The sequence below is a fragment of the Pogona vitticeps genome, chromosome 2 (assembly GCF_051106095.1).
Source record: "Pogona vitticeps strain Pit_001003342236 chromosome 2, PviZW2.1, whole genome shotgun sequence".
NCBI classification, from domain to species: Eukaryota; Metazoa; Chordata; class Lepidosauria; order Squamata; family Agamidae; genus Pogona; species Pogona vitticeps.
In genome coordinates, this window is record NC_135784.1 from 258,958,563 (window position 1) to 258,985,968 (window position 27,406).

The window sequence follows — 27,406 nt, forward strand, 5'->3', positions numbered from 1 at the left end:
AAAAAGGAACTGAGGGGACTTCTGGCAGGCGGAGCATGCACTCCACACAGGAACGTCCTACTAATCATGTCTTTACGCTCTAGAAACTTCCAAGAGATCCTGCGCAGGGGAAGGACAGCCCAATTGTATATGTTCACAGAGGCCATGAAGAAGAACCTAACATTTATAGTCACTGAAACACCTTTTGAATGCCATTAGTAATGACTGAATAACCTTGTTCGTGAAACAGTAACAGAAATCATCCTTGTTTAGTATTATTCACAATCTAAGCCACTAAGGGCCCAAGTATGACAAATTCATTCATTCATTCATTCATTCATTCATTCATTCATTCATTCATTCATTCATTCATTCATTCATTCATTCATTTATTTATTCATTCATTCATTCATTCATTCATTCATATCCCGCCCATCTGGTATATTCTACCACTCTGGACAAATACAATGAAGATAAAGATACATTTCCTGAATTTAATAAAATAGTGTTTCATGCATTAGGAGCCTCATGGTGCATTAGGAACATGCTTTAGTGTCATAGTGGTTAACTGCAGTATTTCAGTGAAGACTCTGCTCACGAACTGAGTTTGATCATGGGCTCAGGTAGCTGGCTCAGGGTTGATTCTGCCTTCCATCTTTCTGAGCTCTGTAAATTAACTACCCAGCTTGCTGGGGGTGGGGGGGACAATGTGTAGGCTGCATAATTAAACTGCTACCCATCTAGAGAGAGAGCTCTAAGCACTATGGGGCAGTATATAAGCAGCAAAAGCTTTGCTTTTAGGCATACCCCAATGTAATCAGACCCTATTCGAAAGTTCCCCCAAAGGTACGCAAGGGCCATGCATATTTTTTAAAAAACCAGAACTGTACTACTGGGTGCAAGGTTCTGCACTTCATAGGTGCCTTAATTTAGAGCAAAGAAACTTTTCTTTTGCAGCAGATTTGATGACAGAATGGTGGCAGCGTGCAGCCCTTTCTGAACTGGGAGTTTCAAAGCAACTGTCTACTCCAGGGTGTCGCTCACTACTGCTCTACATGTTCTTGGAGTACTCCCCCCCATTGAGCTGACTAACACATCTTCTTGGTTGCTGAGTACAGGTTTGCACTAACAATCATCACAGAGGATTTTCCACCATGGACCGTGCACTCCCCACTCAAAGAACCAAAATGAAAAAGCTGAACCCTGGGGCAACAAACACTATAAACATCTACATTAGTTTAATTTGCCCTTACCTTAACATGGAATTCAGGATGAGAATTCAAGTAATCAAATAGTTTCTGATAATTCTGATATTGCTGGTCCCATTCTGAACTCTCACTGTAACGGAAATCATCTCCTAGAGGAGCCAACAGAACTCTGGTACGGAAAAGTTTTGACTTTTTTCTATACTGATCCAAAATCATCCATGCCCTTAGAAATAAGACACAGAGTAAGAAAACAAAGTGACATCAGTTGACTGTTTATACAGAGCAATTATGCTCATCAAGTATATGTGTTCAATGCAAATAATTATAGCTTTGTTTTTTTAAAGATACAGTTTGACAATCAAATCCCTGGAAACTTCACATCAATAATTTCTGGCATAACATGCAACCCAATTTTATATATCTTCACAAAAATCATCTCCTGCCAAGTTCAATGCAACCTATGCTAAAGTATATGTAAGACTCTGGCCTTAGATAATTTGTGTTTAGTCAATATGAGGAATGCAAACACAGCACTATTTCTGCAAGAGAAAATTAAATGTTAAAAGGAAGCAAACATGTTTAACAGAACAATTTCTCTGTTGAATCACAGCTGAAGTTCTACATAATTCATTGTTCATAAATAGCAACATTGTTTTCACACAGCCAAGTAAAATCAACAAGAGTTTTCTCTTTAATCATGTATGAAAAACTAGGCATCCATATAAAGAAAGGTAAAAAAACACAGGAAGTGCTGTGCTGGATCAGAGCAAAGACCTAGCTAATCCAAAGTTCTGTTCCTACAGTGACAAACTAGAGACCCTAGGGGAAGCAAAACATGAGCAAAACAGCACTTTCCTGCTGATCTTCTGAAGCAATGGGCACAGAGAAGCACATTGCTTCTGATAAGAGCTTGGAAGTAATGGAAGTATTTAAAAACTAGATACTTTGAAGTGTGTTACAAAGTTCCATTTTGAATGTAAAGCTATCAGCCAGGACAAAATTAACTTTATTCGTGTAACAAGTAGCATTTTCTGATTATTTTCAAAACCTTTTCAGGTACTGTTTCACTATTGTTCAAATTCCCTCTCTCCAAATAACAAGTAAGGAAACAGGCAGTGAAACAGACAGTATAACAAATTACTATTTCAACATTGGAAGATTTACATCGGCCTAAGGGTACATGCTGGGTACCAAGTGTGGCATAGTGGCTAGAATGATGGACCAAGGACAGCTAGGTCTGAGTGCCTGACTCTGCCATGGAAACTCACTGAGGGAGGGGCTGGTGGAATTGGTAAAAGTACTCCTTAAATATCTCACTTACCTTGAAAACACCATTAGGGTCACTATAAGCTAGTTCTGACTTGACGACACATAACAAGAAGGGTAAGTTCATAAATTGTGGTGGCAAATTACAGCTAATTAACTGACTGCTGCACATATTCCTGGTTGCTCACCAAATTGTGTGACTGGCACACACAACCGGGAATGCAAGTGGCAACTTGTTAATTATGAACAATTTGCCGCCATGATTTAATGCAATAACACTTACTGTATATCAGTGCCGCATCCTGAACTGTAACAGGGAATGTCAGGAGGCTACTTTTCAAATGTGGTAGTGTGTAAAAGGGACTTCTAGCAAGTTACATTCCACACTCTACCTCTGAATCCAAGGTACCCAAGAATTCATATAAACTACTGATGTCAAAAGGTCAAAAAGGATTGGAGATAATAATTTAAAAAAATTAATACCAATATTTAAAATATTTCACTCATAATCCTATTGATATTTCATTCATAACCCTATTTGTTACACTGGATTAAGTGCAATAGCAAAAAATGAGGGATATAAGAAGCGACTGTATAACTAGTGGAAATTTGCTGCTGTAATTTAGTCACTGTACTTAACACCAGAGTAACTAACCAACAGGATTCTTATTTTTATTTATTTATTTATTTATTTATTTATTTATTTATTTATTTATTTATTTATTTATTTATTTATTTATTTATTTATATCCCGCCCATCTGGTATATTATACCACTCTGGGCAGCTAACAACAACATGTATACAATTAAAATAATATAACATAAATCCATAAACATCATTACAGACAGCACATTCCAAAAGATGATAAATGATAGACAGACAAGAGAGAAAAATTAAATTAAATTAAATGCTGGCAGGAGGGAAGGCCTGGATGTAAAGCCATGTTTTTAGTTGAGTGTTAAATGTACCCAGCGTAGGGGCCGCACGAATCTCAGGAGGGAGATTGTTCCAAAGGCGAGGAGCCACCGCCGAGAAGGCCCGGTTTTGCGTCTTCTCCCTCCGGGCCTCCCTTGGCGTCAGGCTCCTCAGCCTCACCTCCTGGCTCACGCGGGTGATACGAGTAGATCTAGGTGGGAGAAGGCGTTCCGCCAAGTATCGAGGTCCCAAACCGTTTAGGGCCTTATAGGTAAGCATTAGAACTTTGAAGTCGATGCGGAAACAAATGGGCAGCCAATGCAGTCTGGCCAAGGTAGGAGAAATGTGGTGGTATTTTCTCCCTCCAGTTAGGAGTCTGGCCGCTGCATTCTGGACCATCTGAAGTTTCTGCATCAGCCTCAAAGGCAGCCCCATGTAGAGCATGTTGCAGTGGTCTAATCTTGAGATTACAAGCGCGTTAACTAAGGTAGTGAGCGCCCCCATGTTGAGGTAGGGCCGCAGCCAGGCAATCCGCCAAAGATGGAAAAAGGCCCCGACGCCACCTGCGTTTCCATGGTGAGCATCGGGTCCAGATGTATGCCTTTGGAAGTGCAAGTAAATATCCTGGCATCCATCACCAAATCTGGTGCCAGGTGCATCAAACAGGAGCATATTCTCTCAGCATGATGTGCATGACAAAAAAAAAAAAATCAAATTTCTTTTGCTTCTGGTTCTTTTGAGGATGCTTCTCGTTTTTGCATATGTGTGTACCATTCCTTTTGTTTTACAAGCAAGGGGAAGCTTCTTTCAGGTCTCCATGTTTCCCTGTTTGTATTTTCTGGCACTTTAAAAGCCCTTAAGAAACATTAAAATGCGAAACATCGTTATCAGACCTTCGCAGGCACTCGATTATATAATCAAATTCAGCACCACCACCACCAGGCACACCACCACCAGAGGCCACACAAAGATGTTCTACCAGCCAAAATAACCCCAACACTTTGTCCTATGCACATACCAAAAAAAAAATCCTCATCTACCAATCAATTCAAAAAACAGTAAACCACTTAAAATTGGGGGGGAGGGGAGAGGCAGTATAGAACAAAAGAGGCCTGTGGGCTTGGGTAGCACAATAGGAAAAAAAAGGCGAGAAAGCAATTAATCTGCCAGGAACTGCCTGCTTGGCACACAGAGAAAGTTGCTCATCAGAGCAACCAACCACACAACATCAAGAATAACAAAAAGTTCCTCCAAGCTGTGGCCGACCAACAACCTCTACCAACCACTCAGCCCAATGACACAGTCAAGAGTCACAAAGTCTACCCCTCCTCCACAAACAGACCTGAGAGAACCCACCAAAATATGCACTTTTAACAGAACTAAATACCAGTAAATTAACCAAAAACCAAACAGGGGAAGCACACACAGGTGGGGGGAGACAAAGAAAGATGCATACACAGTGATCTCCCCCCCCCCAAAAAAAAATAGAAAAGCAAACAATGAAATGATGGCAAAAAACTATATATAACCAAAACTTGCCTCAACCAAAACTACTAGAATATGGGGACATTTCCTACACCCTCCCACCCGTCTTTTCTACTCCAGCAGTATCTACATTCTAGACACTTAGTAGGTTTGTTTCTTTAAGCAGGATTGTAAAATCTATGTTCTGGGTTTGGAATGGCTTAATACTCCCCCTCTCATGACTTTACCTGTGCTGTACGTTCCCAGAATGAATGGCTTCAGGGGGAACTCTCCAGGGGCAACTCACTCTTCCTCCGGGCAGACGCTTAAAATCAAACTGGCAGCAAATTTTTGGATCTGGTCCACAAGTGTGAGGAACATCATAGCTATAAAAAGGCATCATGTGGCAGAGAATATCCGTATTAGATCCCGTATCTAGAATTAAAATAGGCAAGATAAAGATAAAAACAGAAAATGCTCCGCTCTGTATTACAGGCCAGGCCTACACATAGGCCATTTATTTATCTTATCTGTTTTCTTATCAGTTTAATTTCCCACAAAATGTTTTTACTTCCACTAGTTGTTAGCTCCAGGTATGTCAAGTCTACTGTGCCCCTTTCAGGTTTTCCCAAAGTCTGCCAGAAGTATTCACTGAAAATCAATCAACTGTCATACCATCTATTCATCTGACTGTAAATGAAAGCACTAGTGAGATTTGCATACTAAATTTATTTCCCACCCATATATTCTTGGATTACATCTGTACTGGATTACAAGGGTAAAGGAAGGCAACATAAACTGAAAGTCATCTGTTGTGCACTACCTGTGAATACAGTTTACTACCTCACATTCCTAGCAATGATGCTCAATTGTTAAGAATTCCCAGCAAAAAAAATTACAGTGGAATGCATTTCACATGTCCCATCTCAGTAAGCTTCTACTGTTTGAGCTATAAAGGAAAACGTCTCTCACAGATACGACACATTCAAACTGATCAATCGCAAGTATTCCACAAGCCTGATGATCTTTCCAATAATTTATAACCCAGTGATCTTCAGGGTGTTTAAAGCTTACATGTTAGTAAAAAAAAGTGTATCAGTGGTTGAAAATACATATATCCTATATTCTGCTGAACATTCCATCAGCTCAAGTATGTCAGTACCAACTGTATGTATATATGCTTACGAGGAGTAAAGAAAAGCACTGCCATCTTTCTTACACCGTGCACTCATCTGCCTTAAGGCTGGCCACATCCATTTGCATCTGTCCAGGCTTTTCTGAAATTTCACATTCTAAACTCTTTTAACCCCTTTGTTAACACATCCCACCCTTCAAAAAGGAAGAAGGAACTATGGAGCGCCAAAAAAATTAAGAGAACCTTGAATTGTGGATGACTTCAAAGCTGGAATCAGAAATCTTCCCTCCTTGCTAACAATATGTTCAATAGCTATTACCTCCTCAATAACACAAACAAATGGTAAAATAATCCATTTTTGGAGCTGTTTACAACACTGCTCTGGGCTACTGGTCTTATTGTAATGTAGAATAAATTAATCACATTCATTACAAGGTATGTTATTTTTATACTGTGTTGCTCACAATGTGGGATTTTAGTAATACTATTTTACATAGGAATATACTGTATTTATATATATATAGAATTATTGAGAATTATTTTATATTGCAAATATTCAACCTTCACAAAGGAGTAGACAATGCAGGGTAATGAACTCAACACTGCTGTTAAATACTGTTACAAAAGCTTCTGTGGGCTTCAGGAGAAAGAAATGGAAGATTACGTTTAATAGGATAATTTTCTGCTGTTAAATACTATCAGTTATTTCCCAACACTTGTTTCCATCTGCATTAAAAGCTACTATTGTGATGCTCAAAGCCTCCCTATTTTCAGTTCTCCAGAGCAAATTCTAATAATTTCAAAACCTCCAAGAGCAAACAATTTCTTTACGCTTTGACAGTATGAGTTTAAATAGCTGCAATGCATACATAGCTAGCTCTTCAGCCCTTAAACGTTTCTTTCAGTATTTTATGTGATAGGACATGGGTGAATGTAACATGCAATTTCTTGAAGGTCATTGAGCAGTTTCAAAGTTCTGCAACTCACTTAATGATCCTGTGACCCACAATCTGGTAATATCTAAAAGATGTACAAAGAAGTGTCAACACAATTATTTTCCACTTTCTGTTCCTTTCCCTATTATATAGCTTCAGTGAATACTAGAACCTAGAGGGCTACTTTAAAAAGTAATTCATTCCAGTTACACTTCCAAGAGCTCCCAAATAGCTGGGTGCCATTAGCAACAACTTTTAAAATAGTAATTCAAGTTTCTCAAATGTAACCATTTAATTGCTTTTTGCAAAACCAGTAGAATCCTACTGCATCTTACAGATTTAAATTTATAAGAGCATGAGGATGCATAGACAAAAATCTAGTTGATCAGAAACAATAGTGTTGCAGCATCTGAAAGACTAACAGATTTTACTTTGCATAAGCTTTTGTAGATTGTAGCCCTCTTCTTGAAATGTAGTAACACAATCATGATCATCATCTAAAAACTCCAGAGTTTGAACAGACTTTATGGCTTATCAAGTCCAGCCCCTGTCAAGGAGCCACAGGGAGGGACTGAACTCCCAACTTCAGACTCCACAGCCAGATACCTAAACCACTCTGCTATCCCGGACTTGCTAGTGCTCATAATGGGAGAGGTTCTATAAATCACTTTGCATCTACTGATCCATACTGAAGATTGCTACATAGAGAACTGTATAAATGTTCTGATCAAACCAAGTCTTTTTGGCTAAAAAGTACTGCCATTAGGACACTTCTTAATATGAAAATGCATGCAAACTAATACATACCCCAATTCTGCCTCCAAAAAAATTCAAGTGACTTCTGAGTTGCAAGATGCTTTTTAATTGAGTAATGAACTCTCTGTATAAGCATATTGGAAAATCCAGTGCCTTTCAGAAGATAAGCCATGGTTGGTGAATGCCCAAAGGGATCAATTGCCCAGCCAGATTTTGGTTTTACTCCTGATAAAAAGAACATAAGCTTAAGATAACATAATAGCACTGTATACCAGTACAAAGTATCTCTCTTTTTTTAAGGTTGACATCTCACCTTACAGTATCTCAGCATCTTACCTCCTCTTTAACTCTGGAATGGGGAAAGCCCTTAAATTACTCATTAAGAAATCCTATGTTGACTTACCTGGTCATACATAAGTACATCACCTCAATGGGCCAATAGACTATGAACGCATAATGTTGCACTGTAAATTACTTATCGGCCATTAACCTTTGTGAATACAGTATGTACCAGCAATATATTTGTAGATAAAATTAAAATTATGTCTACTCTCTGAAATATCTGTAACTAAACCAAAAGGAAAAGCAAACACATAAATATTGTGGCACCTTTAAGACTATGGTATTTCAGCATAAGCTTTCACAGACATTGTGTCTGAAGAAATGGGACTGTGGTGAGCAAAAGCTTTTAAAGGTGTCACCTCATTTTTCCCTTTGTTTTTACCGAAGCAGACAAACCCTACCACCTACATAAAAACTGCCAAAATGTTTGTCATCCCATAATAGATTATATAAGACCTGAACTAGAATAGTGTGGCTGGAAAACTCTGTCACTTCTGCTTAGCTACAAGATTCCAGTTCCAGTTGTTATCTTTTTTTAAAGTACAATTTATTCTAAGGACACTTAAGGAATGTATAATTGTTCAAATTTCAGCTCACTAACCAATGAAACAAAGGTTAACTCTGCAGTCTTTTAACCACCGTTAGGAAATTGATAGCTCTCATACACAATTTTTTATTTGAGGCAAACAGTAGTTTAGCATTGCACCTGCACCACTGATACCTATCAAGAGCTCAAATCAGAGTTTGCAAAACTGTGTAATCATATTTACACATTCTGATTTGAAAATAAGCACAGTTAAGACTGATACAGCTGATTTAAAATATTACTACTGCCAATTGCAGCTTTTTATGGACAAAAGTACTCAACAACAGAAGCTAATCACATTACCTACTGTGATCTGGAGACAGTAATGAACTTGCTGCCATAACAATTTTAGGCTTACCCAAACTCTGTTTTCACACTGCTGGCAGCTTCTACTAGAAATTGGGCAAACATATAAAACCCTGTTGTCAAAAGCACAGTGTTACATAAACTAACACTTCTGAACTGCAGCTTGTCTGCAAGTCATCAATAGCAGTTTGGCAAAATGTTATTGAAAACAGCCAATTTAACAATTTGTATCTAAAAACCTTTGAAGATATAGAAGCAATAGTAAAAGTAAATTAACAAAAAGATGCATGAACCTACCTAGTGCTTTTTCTAGCCACTGGTGTCCTTCCATCAGCTGGTCAATTAAAGCAAAATAATGTGGAGAGGCTTCATCAGGCATGACCCATCCCCCAGTTACTATTTCAAACTGGCCATCTTCAAGTAACCTGAAAAACATGTTTACTAAGCTTTTGTTCATGTCTATAACGCTCTTTTTACACACACACACAATGTTGAGAATGATAATCTTCACAACATCACTAACAATTCTGTGTCATTCAAAGAGAAGCCTCCTCATCGCCTGTATAATTCTTAGATGCATATTTTACTGAAAATTACAGTCAGGATCCAAAAATGTGCTTCTGCTCCCTCCCACTGAACACCAGAATCAGTAGCCACTCCCAGTCCTTTGATTTAAGTTGGATTACTCATGTATCTCCACATTCAGGTGTGATTAAGTAAAATATTGATAAGGTCAGCTTCATCCAAAGCTGCATTAAACCATGAAGCCCACTGTTAAATAGTCATCTGCCACTATAACATAATTGGGGATAACACAATGCTCATAGCAAAAAAATTGTCAAAGAACTGAACGCTGATTTATATTACAACCTAAGCTGGTAACACCGGCATTTATTTGTTTCTCACTATATAGCTATACTACAATATGTGCCACAATAATTTTATTTGTAATTGTTATCCTATCTATGCATACTGATATTATAATTTAGTCAGAGTGTTAACCAGCCTCCAAGTGTCCAATTTCACTTGTAGAGAGTGTGAGTAGCACTAGACTGCTCCGCCATTACAAATAAGTCTACAACATGACTAGCAATCGCATCCACATTTCTGAGATGGCAGTCTAAAGAAAAGCACACAAATGACAAATACATCATATACTATTGCAAGGAAATGCTACATTACTTAGGACGGGGGGGGGTTAGTATTTGGTGCAGAATTACTGCAGAAAGCATGTGGCACTGATAAATTATGAGCCTCTATCCAGTTTTGACAGCATGAGCATGGCTAAGATCTTTAAAACATTAACCATTTAACTGCTCTTTCAGTGGAACTGGAAATAACACAAAAGAGCAGGAGTTAGAGAAGAGCTAGAACAGGGATAAGGAACCCACAACTTGCCAGATGCTAACAGCAGATGCAGTTCTTAATATTCTTCACCATTGGTTATGCTGTCTAAAGCTGATGCAAGAGGCAATCCAAAAAATAAATAAATCTGTAAGCGCATCTCTTCAACCTCTCAATGCCAGAAGAACAGATGACCATGACCTGTTGTCGTTTTTTGGCAATACAGAAAAATACAGCATCTGAAATCTTGATTACAGCTTCAGATTCTGATGGCCACATACTGAAGTGGCTAATGTTATTCATCCATGCTCTCTCTCCAAACCTCTGAAGGCAAAGAAGAAGCATTACTGTCCACAGGAAAATGTGGATTTGTCATTAAACCAATGTTTAGTATAGTTGAATGCTCACATTTCTGACTTGGCCAGGTGACCACTTTTCGCAATGTTCTTGCTTTCTGTGATAACTGATGATACTGTCATCATAAACAAATGGCCACTGCCATTTCTTAGCATTTCTCCTCCAAACTGTAGCTATGCCACTTAAAAACTGAAGTTTAATATTAAAAATATTAATCTGTACTTTAAGATATGAAGCCAAGGTTAAACTATATGTTACAATACTACAATGTATGCACTTACAAATATTGAATACAACTATACAACTATTGATGGAGTTTAACATAAATTGCCTTTACAACTTCTTGTGGGACAGAACATAAGATCAGCATGTAATAAGGAAATAAAATATTCAGACCTTTTCACAGCATCCTTTTTTTGACTATCTATTCCATCCCACCACTTTGAAAAATATGAGATTTCAGACCACATGAATTTCCTCCGTTTGTCTTCTTGCAGTTTTACAACCATATTATTGAGAATATGCTGTGTCTGATCTCTGAAGTAGTCATCAAATGTCTTCAACCAACCTATAAAACACAAGAACATGTTGAGCAAATCAAAAAGAATGGAAGAAGGCCAGGATGTCCCAGACACAATTATCATAGTCATTTTCATGGCCAAACTTACTATGTGACCAGTTTGCAGTTTTGAAGTATGCTAGAAGATTTACTGAAGCTAAGCAGAGGGTATGCATTTATTTTTAAGGATGAAAAAAATGAAAAGGGGGGTTCAACTCTGTTCAAACATCTTCCATTACTAATTGAACCTCATGAGGAACAAAACTGTATGAATGGGATTCATTTCATTATTCCATTTATACCCTGTCATCACTCATTTGAAGATGGATAATGGGACTTCCATTCTACAGTAGCTGAGCCCTCTCTGTCAATATAGCTTGGTGAAAGTGCTAAATAGCCAAGGAAGACTGAAGTCAAGTGAGAAGTATCTCAGTAGACGGCAACCACTGAAATCACCTCTGCTCCTGGTGCGGTTGCAGATGGTAGCAAAATAAGAAAAAAAGCCCTAAAAGTCCTTAAATGGGAGTAATGGAAACAAATGTGATGTGAATGAATGAACAAACAAAACAAATGTGATTTCAATGAATGAAAAATGAAACAAATGAAATTCCTGATAACAAAAATGAATGGAAATAAACAATGAAAAATATTTTCTTCCACTTCCCTTTAAACTAAATATGTGTTGACTTGATCAAGGCTGCAAGTGGCTATAAGCCTTCAAAAGGGAATAGTGGCATAAGTGAAAATAATGGTAACTTAGATACAGATGGATTTCCAAAGATTCATAATTATTAAAGGTAATGATTTGAGCATGGCATTATAGCATACAGCTGTAATATTTAGATGCAAAGTGACTAAAGTGGTTTTAAATACTGTATTTAAAAATCTCCCTCACCCCACACAGTCTACCTTGCTGCTTTGAACTCATTAAAACAAAAGCAGATTGTAACAAATTTACAGTATTAATAAATAAATAAACTTTATTTATGAGAAACTTAAAAACTAGTTTTGGAGGCCATGAAGGTATTATCTGTTGTATTAAAAAAACAACAGTCTTGAAGCGCCTTGAAAATTAACAAGTAATGGCTGAAATCCTATCACTTAGCATAGTAAGTCACACTAGAGTAAGCCCATTGAACCAGTGGGGATTTTGGTTAGTTAACTTCTCCATTGATTCAAATGGACATACTCTAGTTGTGACTTTAGCATAGTAATTCACAAGTAGAATGGGTCCACTTGAATCAATGGAACTTACAGAGAAGTTGACTCAGTAGGCCTACTTTATGCTGAGCAAACAGATTTCAGCCAATAAATATCTGATCAAGTGAGGTGCAGTCCATTAAAGGATATGTCAAAATAAACTATATGATCTTTAAGGTTGACTCGACAAAGGAAGCCACAGCCTAGAGTTGCAAAAGCTGCTAATCAGAACACCTTTTGACATTTCATAGGGGCACCATAAGTCAGATATGAACTGATAGCACATAAAAACAAGAAGAGTCTTTAAGGTGCAAGAAGACTTAGCAAAACCCAAAGGACAAAAGAAATGTAGCTTGTTTATTTTTAAAACAGCAGAGCAAGCAAACTTTTAAAAAGACTGCAAGGTAGAACTTCAGCAGACAAAGAGATGAGAAAATGTCAGGCAAGCACTGCACTGAAGAAATAAGGGAATGATCATTCTTAAGCACTTTCTCAAAGTTCATTCACTCATAGTTGTTGTGGGTTTTCTAGGCTCTTTGGCCGTGTTCTGAAAGTTGTTCTTCCTAACGTTTCGCCAGTCTCTGTGGCCGACATCTTCAGAGGACAGCACTCTGTCCCGGAAAACCCACAACAACCATTAGATCCCGGCCGTGAAAGCCTTCGCGAATATATTCATTCACTCATCTTACATGTTTAAGTCAAACCTAAGACAAGTGCAAGAAACTGATACGTCTTCCCAGTCTACTGCCTTTACTGCCTGTGCCTTAGGTTTGTCTGTACGATAAGTTACTTCTATGGGCTTCTGGTAAAGGGAGCCCGTTGACAAACAGAGAATCCAGCAAACAGTATGTGATGCTCCGGTAATTTAGGTCAGTGGTTCTTAACCTTTGTTACTCAGATGCTTTTGAACTGCAACTCCCAGAAACCCCAGTCAGGACAGCTGGTGGTGAAGGCTTCTGGGAGTTGCAGTCCAAAACTCCTGAGTAACCCAAGGTTAAGAACCAGTGATTTAGGTGAGCTGTTATCATTAAGATCTAATTTATACAAAGCCCTTAGTAATGTTAGGAGTTCCAACTGTATCCCCTAATACTAAATAGGCCTGTCCCCTATGTGTTGCTTAATACTACAGTGGTACTTCGGTTTACGAATGCCTCAGTTAACATAATTTTCGGTTTACGAATGAAAATCTATTGAAAATAATGCCTCGGTTTACGATTTTTTTTTGCAGTACAAAGCAAGTTTCCCTATAATGCATTGTGCCTGGGAGGTTTATAGCACTGCCCTCATGCACGCATTCCTATGGCAAACTGCGTTTCGATTTGTGAATTTTCCGCAATACAAAACGTCCCGGACAACGCATTAAATTCGTAAACTGAGGTACCACTCTAAATGCACCAACCAGAAGCACAGGCATATCTTTACAGCATTAACTCTCTAGTGACATATGACCCACATAGGCATGGTACTAGCATGCTGATATTACATGCAACTGTGCATGTGGCAGGGCATTTTAAACACAATGGCCCAAATCCTATTGGAATCGTGAAGCATACATTTTACACATGCACAGTTCCCTTGGGAATTTCTGTGCAGTTGTGCAACCGACTGTACAGTTGCACAACTGCAAGCAACTGACTGTGCAACCAAACAATGGGAGTGTATAATATAACTCCTGAATTGCACCACCTTCTGACGGACAGTGCAGGGAAGAAAAAGAATGAGGTGAAACAAATCACTGGACTAAAAAGAAGTGGTACTGTTGACAGTATAAAGGAGAAGGGAGAGGATGAGATGGAGACTGAACCCCAGGGAAGAGCAAGGAAGGAAAAGAAGGCAGGAGGCAGAGAAAAAGGAAATGACCTGAAGAGTTCAATGCACAGGGTGGAAGCAGAAGAGAAACAACGCAGTACATGGAACAGCTTGCAGGACACAGTTTTCCACAACTGCATATATTGTGTTACTGCTGGTGCCAGATACACATACATAAATTCTCAATAGGATTTTAGGAAATGAGAAGCATATGGATCATTTACATGGGCAATGGTATGAGACCTATAAAGATCAGGCCTCAATTTAAGATACTCAAGAATCAAGTAAATGGTTGAGGTTTTTGTTCCATGAAAAGAGCATTCTGTAGCAACCTACTGTTGACAGCTTCACCTTGAAAAAGGTGAAGTTTAATTCCATGAAAGACAACAAAAAGTCTTACCAAACATTTCAGAACACCGCCAGACTCCGACCAAGCTCTGCTCAGTTCCCAAGTACTTTTAAGATGTTAGTGTTAGTAGAATCTTCTTTCAGTTAAAAACCTTCTTTATTCAGAACTTACATTTCAAAGAAACTATTTCCATGTCAAAATATTTTTATTATCTGCTATTTCCTGAAACAAACTATGGGTTTTCAAATTGTCTCAGCCCATTGGGCCCCAAGTTCACTGACCTTATCATCCAAAGCATCTAAATATTCTATAATACATTAAGCTGAAAATGACTCACACCAGCTTGTGAACTGGAGTTGTACTTACTCATTTCTCCAAATATGTCTTGTACTAAAGAACAATTTCAGCAATAAACCCTGCCCTCTATAGCAGTGGTTCCCAACCTTGAGTAACTCAGGTGTTATTGGACTGCAACTCCCAGAAATCCCAGCCAGCACAGCTGGTGGTGAAGGCTTCTGGGAAATGCTGTCCAAAAATACCTGGGTTACCCAAGATTGGGAACCACTGCTCTTTAGGATAAAACAAGGGATCCATTTCATTTACAATATAGTGTGTTTATCCATTATGGCACTGGATTTCCAGTATGGATATTTATCTTTCCACTGTTATTACAGAGAAATCCAGCCATAATGATTTGGGGAAATACATAGCTTGGATTCTGCATTTTTGTTGACATCACTGCAGTATCTTATTGAAGATGCCAGGATTATTTATCTTGATATTAGTAAAAACAGGCAACATAGTTTTATACAATGCTAGTCAAGCAGACCCCTGTGGAAACCTTTCTGTTGGCCACCTAGGGCAATAGGGGACACGCTCCAATGCTAAAGTATTCTCATCTTAGAGAAGATCAACTGATCAAAATACTAGCTGATATCTCTTGCTGTTTAACCCCTCTATTCCTCCCCCCCATGCATGGCCTTTGTAATGCTTAGCCATCTAGCTTTAAATTTAATCAGCTGTCTCATATCATCTTTGCTTGACCTCTGTTAGTGGCTTAAGTAAGTCACTGTGGAAATTATATTTACATACTGTGCTGTATTACCTGGATCATTGTGTGAATGAGGCACAACAAAAACTTGAAGAGGTTCACTATCCCACTCATGTTCATCATAGGTGATGTCAAAACCTTGTTTCCAAACTCCACCATCTGGGTTATCAAAAGGGAGGATATCATAGACATCAAGCATCTAAAATAGGAAAAAAAAAAAAAAAAAAAAGAAAGGAACAGGCAAATTATGTCTCTTATAATTGAAGTGCCCAGTTCTATACTTCCAAAAGAACAGCTTGGGTCCCTAATTTAATATATTTATTTATTTAGCTCAAAAATTAGTTCAAAAATTGTATAGAAACTCTGTCTGCATATTTCATTTACTATTTTCACATATGTATATAAACAAAACGGTTACCTAGCGCAGGGGTCCCCAACCCCCAGTCCACAGCCCCGTGCCGGTCCGTTGCCATCGCAGGACCGGGCCGCAGAAACAGATCTCCCACCTCCATGCACTCCCCTCCTAGGCACCCCACTCATGCACACAGCCTGCCACCTGCATGCACGGGTGCCCCTCCCCTCTGCGAGTACACCCCTCCCCTCTGCACATGCATGCAAGTGCACCCCTCCCCTCCGTGAGCGCACTCCTTCCGTCCGTGAGTGCACCCTGCCCCTCCATGAGTGGGCCCAGCCCCCCCCCCCCCGTGCACAGACTCTGCCCCCTACTAGTCTGTGGTTCAGGAAAGGTTAGGGACCACTGATCTAGCTTAATTAAGCTTAGCACATAGAAGGTTTGATCTATAGTAATCTTTGCTATAAGACTGCACCTTATGAACATGTTTTATGAATAACAACTCTTATCAATGAACTTTGACATTCAGTGACATGGGAGGGCAGGCTGGCTCCATTTTTGCTGTTCTCCTCCAAGCAGGCAAAGGCCTTTCTCTGCATGCAAGCTTTCCCTTAATGACTGCTGCCTGGGTGGGGTTTTGAAATGGGTGGTTTCGTGTACTACTCTGAATTGATTTTTGGTGTTGCTTTTGTTTACTGTCTTTTAGTGTGATAGCTGTTCAATTCTTTTTAACAGTTGCATACTTGCTGTATTTAGCTTTACATATTGCCTTTTAATGATGCAAGCCCTGCCTTGGCTCATTGATAAGGAGGAAGGAGGGGTTAAAATATTTAAAATAAATAAAATTGCTATTACATTTCCAAACAATTGATTTTTTTTTTAAATTTATTTATTTTGTATCATTTGTAGCCCACCTTTCTCCTGGCAAGAGGACCCAAGGTGGTTCACGATGTTAAAAGAAGTAACACTAAAAGCACAACAAATTGGAGATTAGAAAAGAATTAAACATATAATAATAATAAAGTTAATTAATGAAAAGTGTTTAAAACTTTAAAAATAGATTAAGAAAAGGGGGAAAACCCAGCATCCAGAGACAGTCTGGGTTATTGAAACTCTGCCTGAAGAGGTGGTTCTTCAACTGTGGGTGGAAGGATAAAGGGGGGGAGCAGCCACAAAAATTGTTTTAGTTTTCATACAAGGAAGGACGTTCATCCTACAAGTATGTTCAATAGCTTATAATTTACTAAAGGACCAATGGTGTGTTACTCCACAAATACAATTATTTATTAGTGACATTTATTAACTTTCATTTTTGTGTAACAGCTTCCTGCCAACATACTGCCACAACGTTGTTTGTTAGTAGATGAACAACGAAGGCAGGACTCAAGCAACTGGTTAGTATAGTATGCATGCCACAGTACTGGCTTGATCTTTCCTCCTAATTTACTAAAAGGTATGTAAGCAGGCTATTATACATCACATTAATGCTGTGAGCGCATTTTTTTTTCGCCATGCTCAATAATAATCTTGTAAACATGGGCATCAATGTGCAGTCCTAAAACATTTTAGAAATTGATTTTATAAAGGCAGTTGCAATTGACTACAATGAAGCTAAAGCACTGTAGTATAAACTACTACCAAAAATTGGAGAACAGTAAAGAATAGCATCAATATATAATTTGAATAATATTTCTGATGAATTTTAAGTTAATATAAAGAACAGATACGCATTGACTAAACTCAGCTGACCATCAACCAGAAACCAGAGTCAGTATCAGGGAAAAAGTCTATTCCTATAGCCTAAAAATAAAAAAAGACTATTTTTATAGCCAAGTGAAAAGAAAAACTTAGATGAATGACTGATAAATATTTTACAGTTTTTAATGACACACAAACAGGAAAAGAAAAGGTGACAGAAAAAGGGTCAGAATTAGAGATGGGCGCAGACCATCAGTTCCTCAGTTCATTCCAGTTCGTCCTTTGGACAAACAGGTATTTGGTGCTTCCCAGCCTGCCTCCTCTGATGGGTGCACACTCAGAGGCATCATCCGGAGATGATGGGACAGGAAAGCCAGGGTGCTGGCTCTGAGTAAGCGCCTGCCAGAGAAGGTGTGGATGGGAACCGCCAAACACTCATTTGTCTAAAGGACGAATTAGTGGTTTGTGCCCATCTCCACTCAGAATTCAAGAGCAAGATCTAAGAAATTAAAGGGAGCTTTAAACAAGACCAGTTATACTAAAAAAAAAATAGTAAGTAAAGTAATCTATTATCTTGCTGGGACTAAAAATTCAAGCTATAGAGGCTGAATCATCAAGAAGTAGGACCCCCATATCCGCTGGGGAATGGTTCCAAGCCCCCCTGTAGATACTGAAAATCACGGATAATAGCAAACTATCTGTCTGTCTACACACACACACACACACACACACACACACACACACACACACACACACACACACACACACACACAAATACCTACCTTCCTACCCACACACACACACACACACACACATACAGAGAGAGAGAGAGAGTTACAAGAGGAAAAAAACAGAAAAAAATATTTTCACAAGCATTCCCAGAACTGTTCAGTAGAGGGGACCAGAGACTATTAGCAGGTAATATTCTTCACTAATAAGTATTCATAGCACAGTCTCTGTCACCCTCTAGTGGCTAGTTCTGCTAATATATGTGAAAATAGTTTTTTTCTGGATTTTTTTATTTTAATATTTTTTTATATTTTCAGAAAACAGATAAGTGAATCAATAGATACTGATTCTGTTGATAAGGAGGTCCAACTGTATATGCCAACCAATATGGGGGGAAAAACAATGACCCACAGAGTGGACAGATTTAATTCCAAACTCAAAGAGAAGATTCTTTCCAAACATTATAGCAAAGATTGTAGTCAGCACAGGACCATGGTATTAATTCTCCTACAAGCAAAGCAATGCTCAATATTTTATAATAAAAATTTCAAGCACATACAGAGTAAGAAATGCCAGGCGTTCAAGCTGGATTCTGGAAAAAAGAGGCACTAGATGTCGTATTGCAAACACATATTGGCTATTAGCAGGTAATGAAGACTTTTAAAAGATAATCAGTTTGTGTTTTATAGACTACAGCAAAGTTTTTGACTGTCTGGATCATTAAAAGTTATACATTGTTCTGAAAGAAATGAATGTGCCACAGCCATTGGTTGTTCTGATGTGTAACCTATACTCTGGGTCCTGTTTGGACAGAATGCAGTAAAACACAATAGTTTCCAGTAAGCAAAGGTATCAGACAAGGGTAGATTTTATTTTGCTGTCTTCAAATCACATGCAAAACACAGATAGCAGGACTAAATCAGATGAACGGGGTATGAAAATTGGTGGAAGAATAATCAATAATATAAAATATTATTACTGGCAGAAAGCAGCAATAACTTACTTTGCTGTCATTCTCCAGAATCAGAGAAATACACCAATTTAGGACTGGTTAATCTTCTACTCAATCTGTGATATTAGGAAAACTACCGTATTTTTCGCTCCATAAGACGCACCTTTCCATAAGACGCACCAATTTTTAGGAGGAAAAAAAACAGGAAAATATAATCTGTTTTCTTCGCTCCATAAGACGCACAGACTTTCCACCCCCCTGTTTTGTGGGGGGAAAGTGTGTCTTATGGTGCGAAAAATACAGTATGTGGAGAACTAGTTCGATGCTAAAGAAGGTGAAAAAGGAAAATGCAAAAATGCAACGACAGGCCTTGGGTTTGTATGATTCAAGCATGGCTGTAAATGAGCAGGATCACATTAAGTCAGAAGTGTCTTGACAGCACACAGGAACAACAGACTACACTTCAACTAAAATATCCTGAAATATACAGTTATGTATCACGATTAAAATGTTCGCAAAATAAAATCATGGTAATCACTAAAATGGAATTAAACTTCTCAAAAATACTAGCCTGATACGAAAGCTATGTGAATTCCATCTGGAGGTGCTCTATGGTTGTCACCTTAACATAGTACTAACCATACATATTATAATGCTCTTTTCATATTGTACTGAAGAAACATCGAGCCACTGCTCCACTGAATTTTCCCAACGTCACAGGCAAAGAGGATAAGTACAAAGTTCTGCCAGTAGCCAATAGGAGTGTGGCTCTGATCCTGGTGAATGGCAACAAAAGAACTGTGGACAAGACTAGAGGGAGCTGATGTTTGAGGAAGAAAGCTACATGATCTGGAAAATTAGAAGGCACAGAAAAGAAGGGTTGGGAAAGATGAAAACAGGAAAGGTGGATGGGGCAGAAAATTGTCCAGACGGGGGAGGGGGGAGAAGGAGAAGGTCAGATAAAGGAGTCTGAAAGGAAAAGAAATTGGAAGGAAAAGTTAAGACACACAGAAGCACAAATGGCCAGAAGCTGACAAAGAATTGACAAAGGATGACATTTACATAATGATTTGAAATAACTGGCCAAATCTTGGGATGTAGGCCCTCTAGTGCTGCTGTATTTACCAAAGCCTTATCTCAAAGAGACACAACATCTATCTCCATGCCTGAACGCAGCCTAGGTCAGTGACTGACTTTTTAGCTCTTTTCATATTTTAAGCAAATATGCACAAATTAAAATCTGTGTTATGGATTTATAAGTGACTGCACCTCTGAGAGAACTGGTACCTGAAAGAGCCTCCAAAGATAACCTTCAGGCATGAAGGATGCCTACTATTTATAATCTATTACAAAGGACAATACACTATATGTTATAGTTAGTAGTAGAAGAAAAACATTCTAGGAGAGCACAGATACATACAAAACTTTCAGTAAAGTACAAAGCACAAGACTCTCCATAAATAACATCACATACCGAAACCAGATGGGATTTCTCATTTATGGGAGAAGCCAACAATCAATGAGTCACGCATACCTAGCCCACCTGGAAAGAACGGTGGTCTAAAAACAAAATCTTCTTTCAGTTGATGGCAGACAAACTTCAAGGCTTGCAAAATCTACAATTTCTTTTAACTGGAATTATAAGATCTACCACCCAGAGACCAGTGCAAAAGAGGCATATTAATATTTGGAATTAAAGAATTCTAAGCTAAGGATTTTAGTTTTTGTTTTTTCAGAATGACTACAAACCAAGCTTACAGAGAAAAATGTGCTCCTGCACACCTCAAGAGTTCTTCACTTCAGCAATATAATTTCAGGGAGAAGGATAGATGGTAAATTTGATTTGCTGATTTTTTTAAATTAACCATTGATCTGCTAACAGATCTGGGCTACCCAACCAACCAACCAACTCCTCTTATCACTGCACTGGAGTAAGCCTCAGGTTGCAATCTGCAAACAATTTAAATTAACCTACTTGCACATCTCATCTCTTCCTGGACAGGCACCTTGAAGGCGAATTTTGCCAATGACTCCAGTAGACTTCAACGTATGATTATCTGACAGACCAACTCACTTAAGTGACATGGGAATGCAAGATGAAGCACTGTTTAAAAACTTTTCATATTTCTGTAGCAAAGGACTTACTAGAAATAGACAAGTAGTAGTAAGCATTTCTCACAATTCTTACCTGTACATCTGAAGCCTGGCGCCCACTTTTTAAAGCAAACAGACAATCCTCAGGATCAACTGAGAGGTATGTGGTAGTAAGAGAGGATAACTCTGAGAAATTTCCTTGACTAAAGTTTATAGCTTCTGGGGTACGCTGTCCATCTTTGACGGATTCACTCAGATTGATCACAGAATCTCTTATGTTTGAAATAATTTCATTATTTTCTGCTAGTAAGCGTTCCAAGTGATCTATTTTCTCTTGTAGTATAGAAAGCTGACCCTGTCAAGAAAGACAACAACATCAGTCTTTTAAATATGCATGCTACATTAAATGTATATACAGTACATAATTTCCCACTTCTCCTGAAATTTAAAACCTTACTGAATAAGTCCTTAGCTCAATACATAGGAATACAGCAAAAAAAGAACCTGTGACTATCATCAAATTGCTACAAGGAGCCTTTCCAGAAGAAGATTCAAATAGTTCAGGACTATTTAGGCTTTTTCCTTTGTTTTCTTTGCATTTCCAACCTGCCCCCTTTGTTCTCTGTGCACTTCCGATCTGCTCCGTTTGTTTTCTGTGCATTTCCAATGGGTCTTGCACACTTGATTTCTTTTCTTTTCTTTTCTTTTCCCTCTTCAGCCGGAAGCGATTAATCGTGTTTCCTATGAGTCTTGCAGTGATTTTTTTGTGATTTTTTTCTTCAGCTGGAACAGATTAATTGCATTTCAATGCATTCCTATGGGAAATGGTGTTTCAACTTACGACCATTTCGAGTTACGTCCATCTTCTGGAACGAATTATGGTCGTAAGTCGCGGCACTGCTATAGTAGAAGAAAATCTCAGACAGCTGGGACTTATTCACACCCTTATTTTACTTATCAGGAAATGCAGTTTTTTTCCTGACAAATGTCATGCATCTTCCCTCAGGCTACTGCTTCTGTTTTGCAGGCTCTAAAAGGAAATATTTCATATTTGGAAATGCATCTGGCCATGCTGTGGTTCTTACTATGACAGATAGTGTAGAAAATATGGGAGCATCAGAGGCTGTAATTTGCTTCTGGCATTATTAGTAATAAAACAAAAGAAAGTGTTCTGGCACCTTTAACACCCCAAGATTTATTCAAGCACAAACTTTTGTAGATTACAATTCACTTCCTCAGAGGTATAAAGTTCAATATTAGAGAAACTGTGTATCCATGTTATACATGACAGAGCAAAAATAGAAGAATATCTACACGGAAACCCAAATATTGTTCTCCATGAATTTGAGGAAGGGGATTCTAATCCATGACACCTCATGCTAAAATATACCTGACAGGATTTCAGAAGACAATTTGCTGGTTTGCTGAAGCAGACTAACACAGTTTTCATCTGAATATTACTAATGAAAGTTGACAAAATGCAACCCCAATCCTCTCCTCCCATTTCTATCAGAATGAACAATGATTGATATTGTGGAAATATTTCTAAATAAAATAATTTACAGAACTGTACTTCAAGCATTCCCAAAATACAACTACTAAGTTGCTGTGCTCATTTAGCCATTTCCTTCCCAGTGCACAGCCCTCTTTTTCCTCATTCTCACTTCATCCTTGCATCAACTATGTAGAGTGGGTCAGGATGAAAACATGTGACAAGTCCAAGGTAAAGATGGGCACAACTTAAGTTGTGCTTCTTCATATAAAGATCTCTGCATGGCACCACAGGTGCCTACGTTCCCTCCCCTAATCTCCTGGGCGGCCACCCCACTCACAAGCTTCCACACACCGCCTGGGTTGCCTGGTTTCCCTTCTTTGCCTCCTCCAGCAACCAATCACTCAGATGAGGAGGTGGGATGGGGAAGCTGGGTCCTACCTGGACTAAGCAGCTAGCAATGGAGGATGGCTCGGGTGGCATGCAGAGGCTTGTGAGTGGGGCAGTCCTTCAGGAGGTGAGGGGATGGAACACAATCTTTGCATGAAGAGGCACAACTTAGGTCCTGACCATCTCTAGCCCAAGGACATTCCATCATTTTCACAGCTCAGCAAGGATCCATCTGAATCTGGAATTCCCAAGCCCAAAACCTACATTCTAACATCCTTTCATAAGCCTAGGCAGGTACTGAAGATTCTAGTTTAACTGAGGAATACAGTCAACTACCCACTGTGGTGGAGTGCAACCATTCTCAACAGAGGCCATATGCCCTCCTGATGGCCGCTGGTACATTTGAAGGGGACCACAGACTGGAAACAATTCTTTACAGACCACCTTATAAGGCTCGTTTTGGCCAATATTCAATAAATAAATATTTCTTTCAATGTTGTATTTATGTTGGTGGCAAAAAAAAAAAAGCTGGTGTAGTGGAGAAAAGCTGGTGTAGTGGAGAAAGTGATGACTCAGGAGATATGAGTTTGACTCCCTACTTGTCCACGGAAACTCACAGCTGGGGACAGAATTGATAAAACTGCATCTTAAATATCTCACTTACCTTGAAAGCCCTATTAGGGTCACAATACATTGGTTCTGATTTGGCAGCACATAATATACACACATACATGTTGCTCTCTTGTTTATATGTTATACTCTTATTTACCCCTAAAGCAACTCTTGTGCAAGAAAGAGAAACTGGATGAACAAATTCTATAGACCCTACAGCTGGTTGGATAGCTCAATGAGTTAGGTACCGCTCTGTGGAGCCAGAGGTTGGGAGTTTGATCCTGCACTGGGTCTCCCAGGAGAACAGCCAACCTGTGTAGCCTTGAGCAGGAGGCGGGAATGGTTAACCTGCGTAGTCTACACTTAGAGAATCCTGAAAAGGCTTGCCATGAGCCAGAATCAACTTAACAGCATGTAATTATTATTATTATTACAAGCCCTACAAAAGTTTTTCATTGTATACAAAGAAATGACTAATCCTAGACATGCCATACTTTGCTCAATGCACCTTTCACTCTAAGTAACTACATTAATGATTGCTGCCTTCAATACACAGAAGCAATTTCCCATGGCAGAAAAGATTGGTATACAGTTGAAATAATTTAAAAATCCTAAAAAATATATATCATTAAAATTTAGGACTCAATTTGATGTTTAGGAAGGAGAGTTTACTTCCTCTTATTGGTAAGTATGTGGCCTTTACTGGCCATGTTTAAAAAAAAAACAGTCATCAATATTGTATTGTGCTGATGCAGCTTCAGAACAGCTAAACTGGCATTTAGGTTTATTTATTTACTTATATAATAATGTATGAATCATCTTTTGGCTCCTAAAGGACATCCAAGTTGACATTTAACTCCCAATCCCCTCCCCCCCCCCAAAAAACCCTAACAGTTTGTTAATGGAAAGAGACGGAAGAACTTGATGTGTTGTTGTTTGCATCTTTAAAACAATCAACTAGACCTTCTGTGGTTGTTCTGTTTGCTTTGCTTCTCAAAGAAGAAGGACACTAAGTTTTGCATAGATGCATGTTGTACACTGATAATGGGGCCCTGCCAGGGTGAAAAATGTGATAGTCAAAAAAAAAAATCCTCATAGCACTATAGGATATGCTGCCATGTATCTGGAACCTGGAATAGGCTGACCAGAAACTAGAGCATGGATCCAGACTATAAATCTCTGGCCACATGCCCCCTTTTTGGCCAACCATCCTGACTACGTGTACTGTACTGGATTTTTACACCAGGAAATGATCACTTTTGGTTCAACATAAAATTAGCTTTCTAGACATTCTACCTGACTACATTCTAGCACTTGGACAACAACAAGCATTTGCAATGTTGTCCCAGAGAGTACTATATGGAATTGAGAAACAAGAGCTACTTTCTCTAGCAAAAAGAAACTGTTCCCCTAGTGCAAATGGTGCATCGCCAGTATATGGGTCAACTGCAGCTTACTTAACAACCCTTAGAGAACACCCCAGGCTTGTAGAGGATTTATGTTTGCTAGATTTAACATTCCACCCTCAGCATTATTCCAAGGTAGATTTCTGGGAATTTCCCATCAGAAGAGATATTGTCCATGCACAACTGAGGCTTCTGAATTCTTGTTCCATGTCCATCTACATCATAAGTTTGATGAAAAAAGAGATGATTTAATGTTTTCCCTCTTGCAAACATTTCAGGGCTATCTTGGTAAGCAGCTAGTTATGTATTTTTTAAAAATTGGTCCAGACTCCTTACATTATTCTTCAAGTTGCTAACTGTTTCTTGGCTTTAATGTGAAGAAAACCTCACTTACTGGAAGATACTTAATAACTTTTCTCAGTTCCAGTTGTTTACCTTTCTGTGTTCTTCTCTGTATTGCACATGAACTGGTGCTTGTGTGTATCTGAACAGATCATATGACCATGACAAACTTAAACTGAATTTAATTTTTATAGGAGTGGTTTGACTGGGTTTTATAGCCACTTAGTGGGAAATGATGGATGCATACCAAGTACTGGCACAATATTGTTTACTCCTATAATCCCACTTCCTACTAGGACAGTATACAGTACTTAACTGGTAAATAGAAAAGGGGACATTCTCACATAATGGTTGGCTATTTTTTAAAGCATTAGCTTTTATTAAAATACAGACTTTATTTTCCACCAGGGGCATTAACACTTCAATTAAAATCAAAACCAGCTAAATTAATGTTTGACTTAACATTAACTTATTAAGTTATTGAAGGCTTTCATGGCTGGGATCCAATGGTGGTTGTGGCTTTTTTTGGGCTGTTTGGTCATGTTCTGGAACATGGCCAAACAGCCAAAAAGCCACAACAACTATTAACTTATTAACATTGTCATGAAGTAGTATAACTTAAGCAACATTATAGGTGATGTTTTTTACAAACATAATAAATTCACTGACCAGGGTTTTGTTACCTTTAGGCTTGGAACACAAAGATAATTTTGAAAAGACTGAAACATACAGAGCAGACTGATGTCAACCAATTAAAAAAGAAGAAGAGAGCGCTACTAAGAAGCTCACTTCTCCAAGCTGTAGCTCAGCTGTTTCACTTCAGTCTGCACTGAGGAATTCACCACAACAGAACTGCTAAATACTGGGAGAAAAATCCCATTTGAGGTTGTTAGCAAATAATACCATAAAGAAACAAAGTCAGCTGTCTTATCCTTCATGAAATATCTGACATCAGCACTCACTCTACATTGTATTACTGCTACTCAAACAACTAGTGGTTATTATTATCACTAACTTCCCCCATCTGGACACTATATTTTGCATAGTTACTGGTAAAGGCCTTATTAATTGCATTGATTTCACATGAAGTACATCTAGCTTATTATCACGTATCTCTGATTCACATGGTTGTCTGGCTGGTATTCAATTTCTTACGCTTCAATTCTTTTTACAGCCTGATGCTGCACTTCAAATTTACAGCTACCATGCCAGTTATCAAGGGATGACATTACTTAATTTTGCATCCTCTGTCCTAATCAACCAAGCTTTCCTTGCTACCAATGCCCCACAAGTAATCCAGATGCAGTTTAAAGATGTGGATACTACAGAATGCTGGCTTCATAAACCAATAGATTGGGTGGACTACCATGATATCATTTTAATACCAGTTTTAATTTATAACCATACCTCCACCAGCCAAAATATAGCCAGCAGAAATCCCATTTTACTACTTTAAAACAAAGGACACTGATCTTGCTAAAAGATTAACCCTAAAATTTAGGAATTCCTTTCCTTTCCTCCCTTAGAAGCTCATTAAAAAATATTGAGCAGCATAAAATGAAAATTTAGGAATTCAGTACTAACTCACACAGTGAAAAATCCAAACCTGCTAAAGTACGGTATATTTGTTGGAGTGTTATATTGAGATTCAGAAGACTTGGGTTCAAAAACCCCTCTTATCCATAGAACTCATTGGGGTGCCTGATGCTGGTCACATTCTCATAGGGTTGTTATGAGAATAAAGTGAGAGAACAAGTATACTCTCCCTTGGGCTTAC

At 38.5% G+C, this 27,406-nt stretch overlaps 1 protein-coding gene across 1 annotated transcript in view; it reads right to left on the reverse strand.

The window, feature by feature from the left end:
* Positions 1 to 27,406, reverse strand: part of MAN2A1 (mannosidase alpha class 2A member 1) — an 88,158-nt gene that overhangs the window by 47,902 nt on the left and 12,850 nt on the right. The window contains exons 2-8 of the mRNA XM_020779994.3: positions 21,482 to 21,742; positions 15,617 to 15,761; positions 10,991 to 11,162; positions 9,191 to 9,318; positions 7,711 to 7,884; positions 5,082 to 5,268; positions 1,233 to 1,410 (exon numbers count right to left, since the gene is read on the reverse strand). Coding sequence (XP_020635653.2) covers positions 1,233 to 1,410; positions 5,082 to 5,268; positions 7,711 to 7,884; positions 9,191 to 9,318; positions 10,991 to 11,162; positions 15,617 to 15,761; positions 21,482 to 21,742 — 1,245 coding nt within the window. The remainder of the gene's footprint in view (positions 1 to 1,232; positions 1,411 to 5,081; positions 5,269 to 7,710; positions 7,885 to 9,190; positions 9,319 to 10,990; positions 11,163 to 15,616; positions 15,762 to 21,481; positions 21,743 to 27,406) is intronic.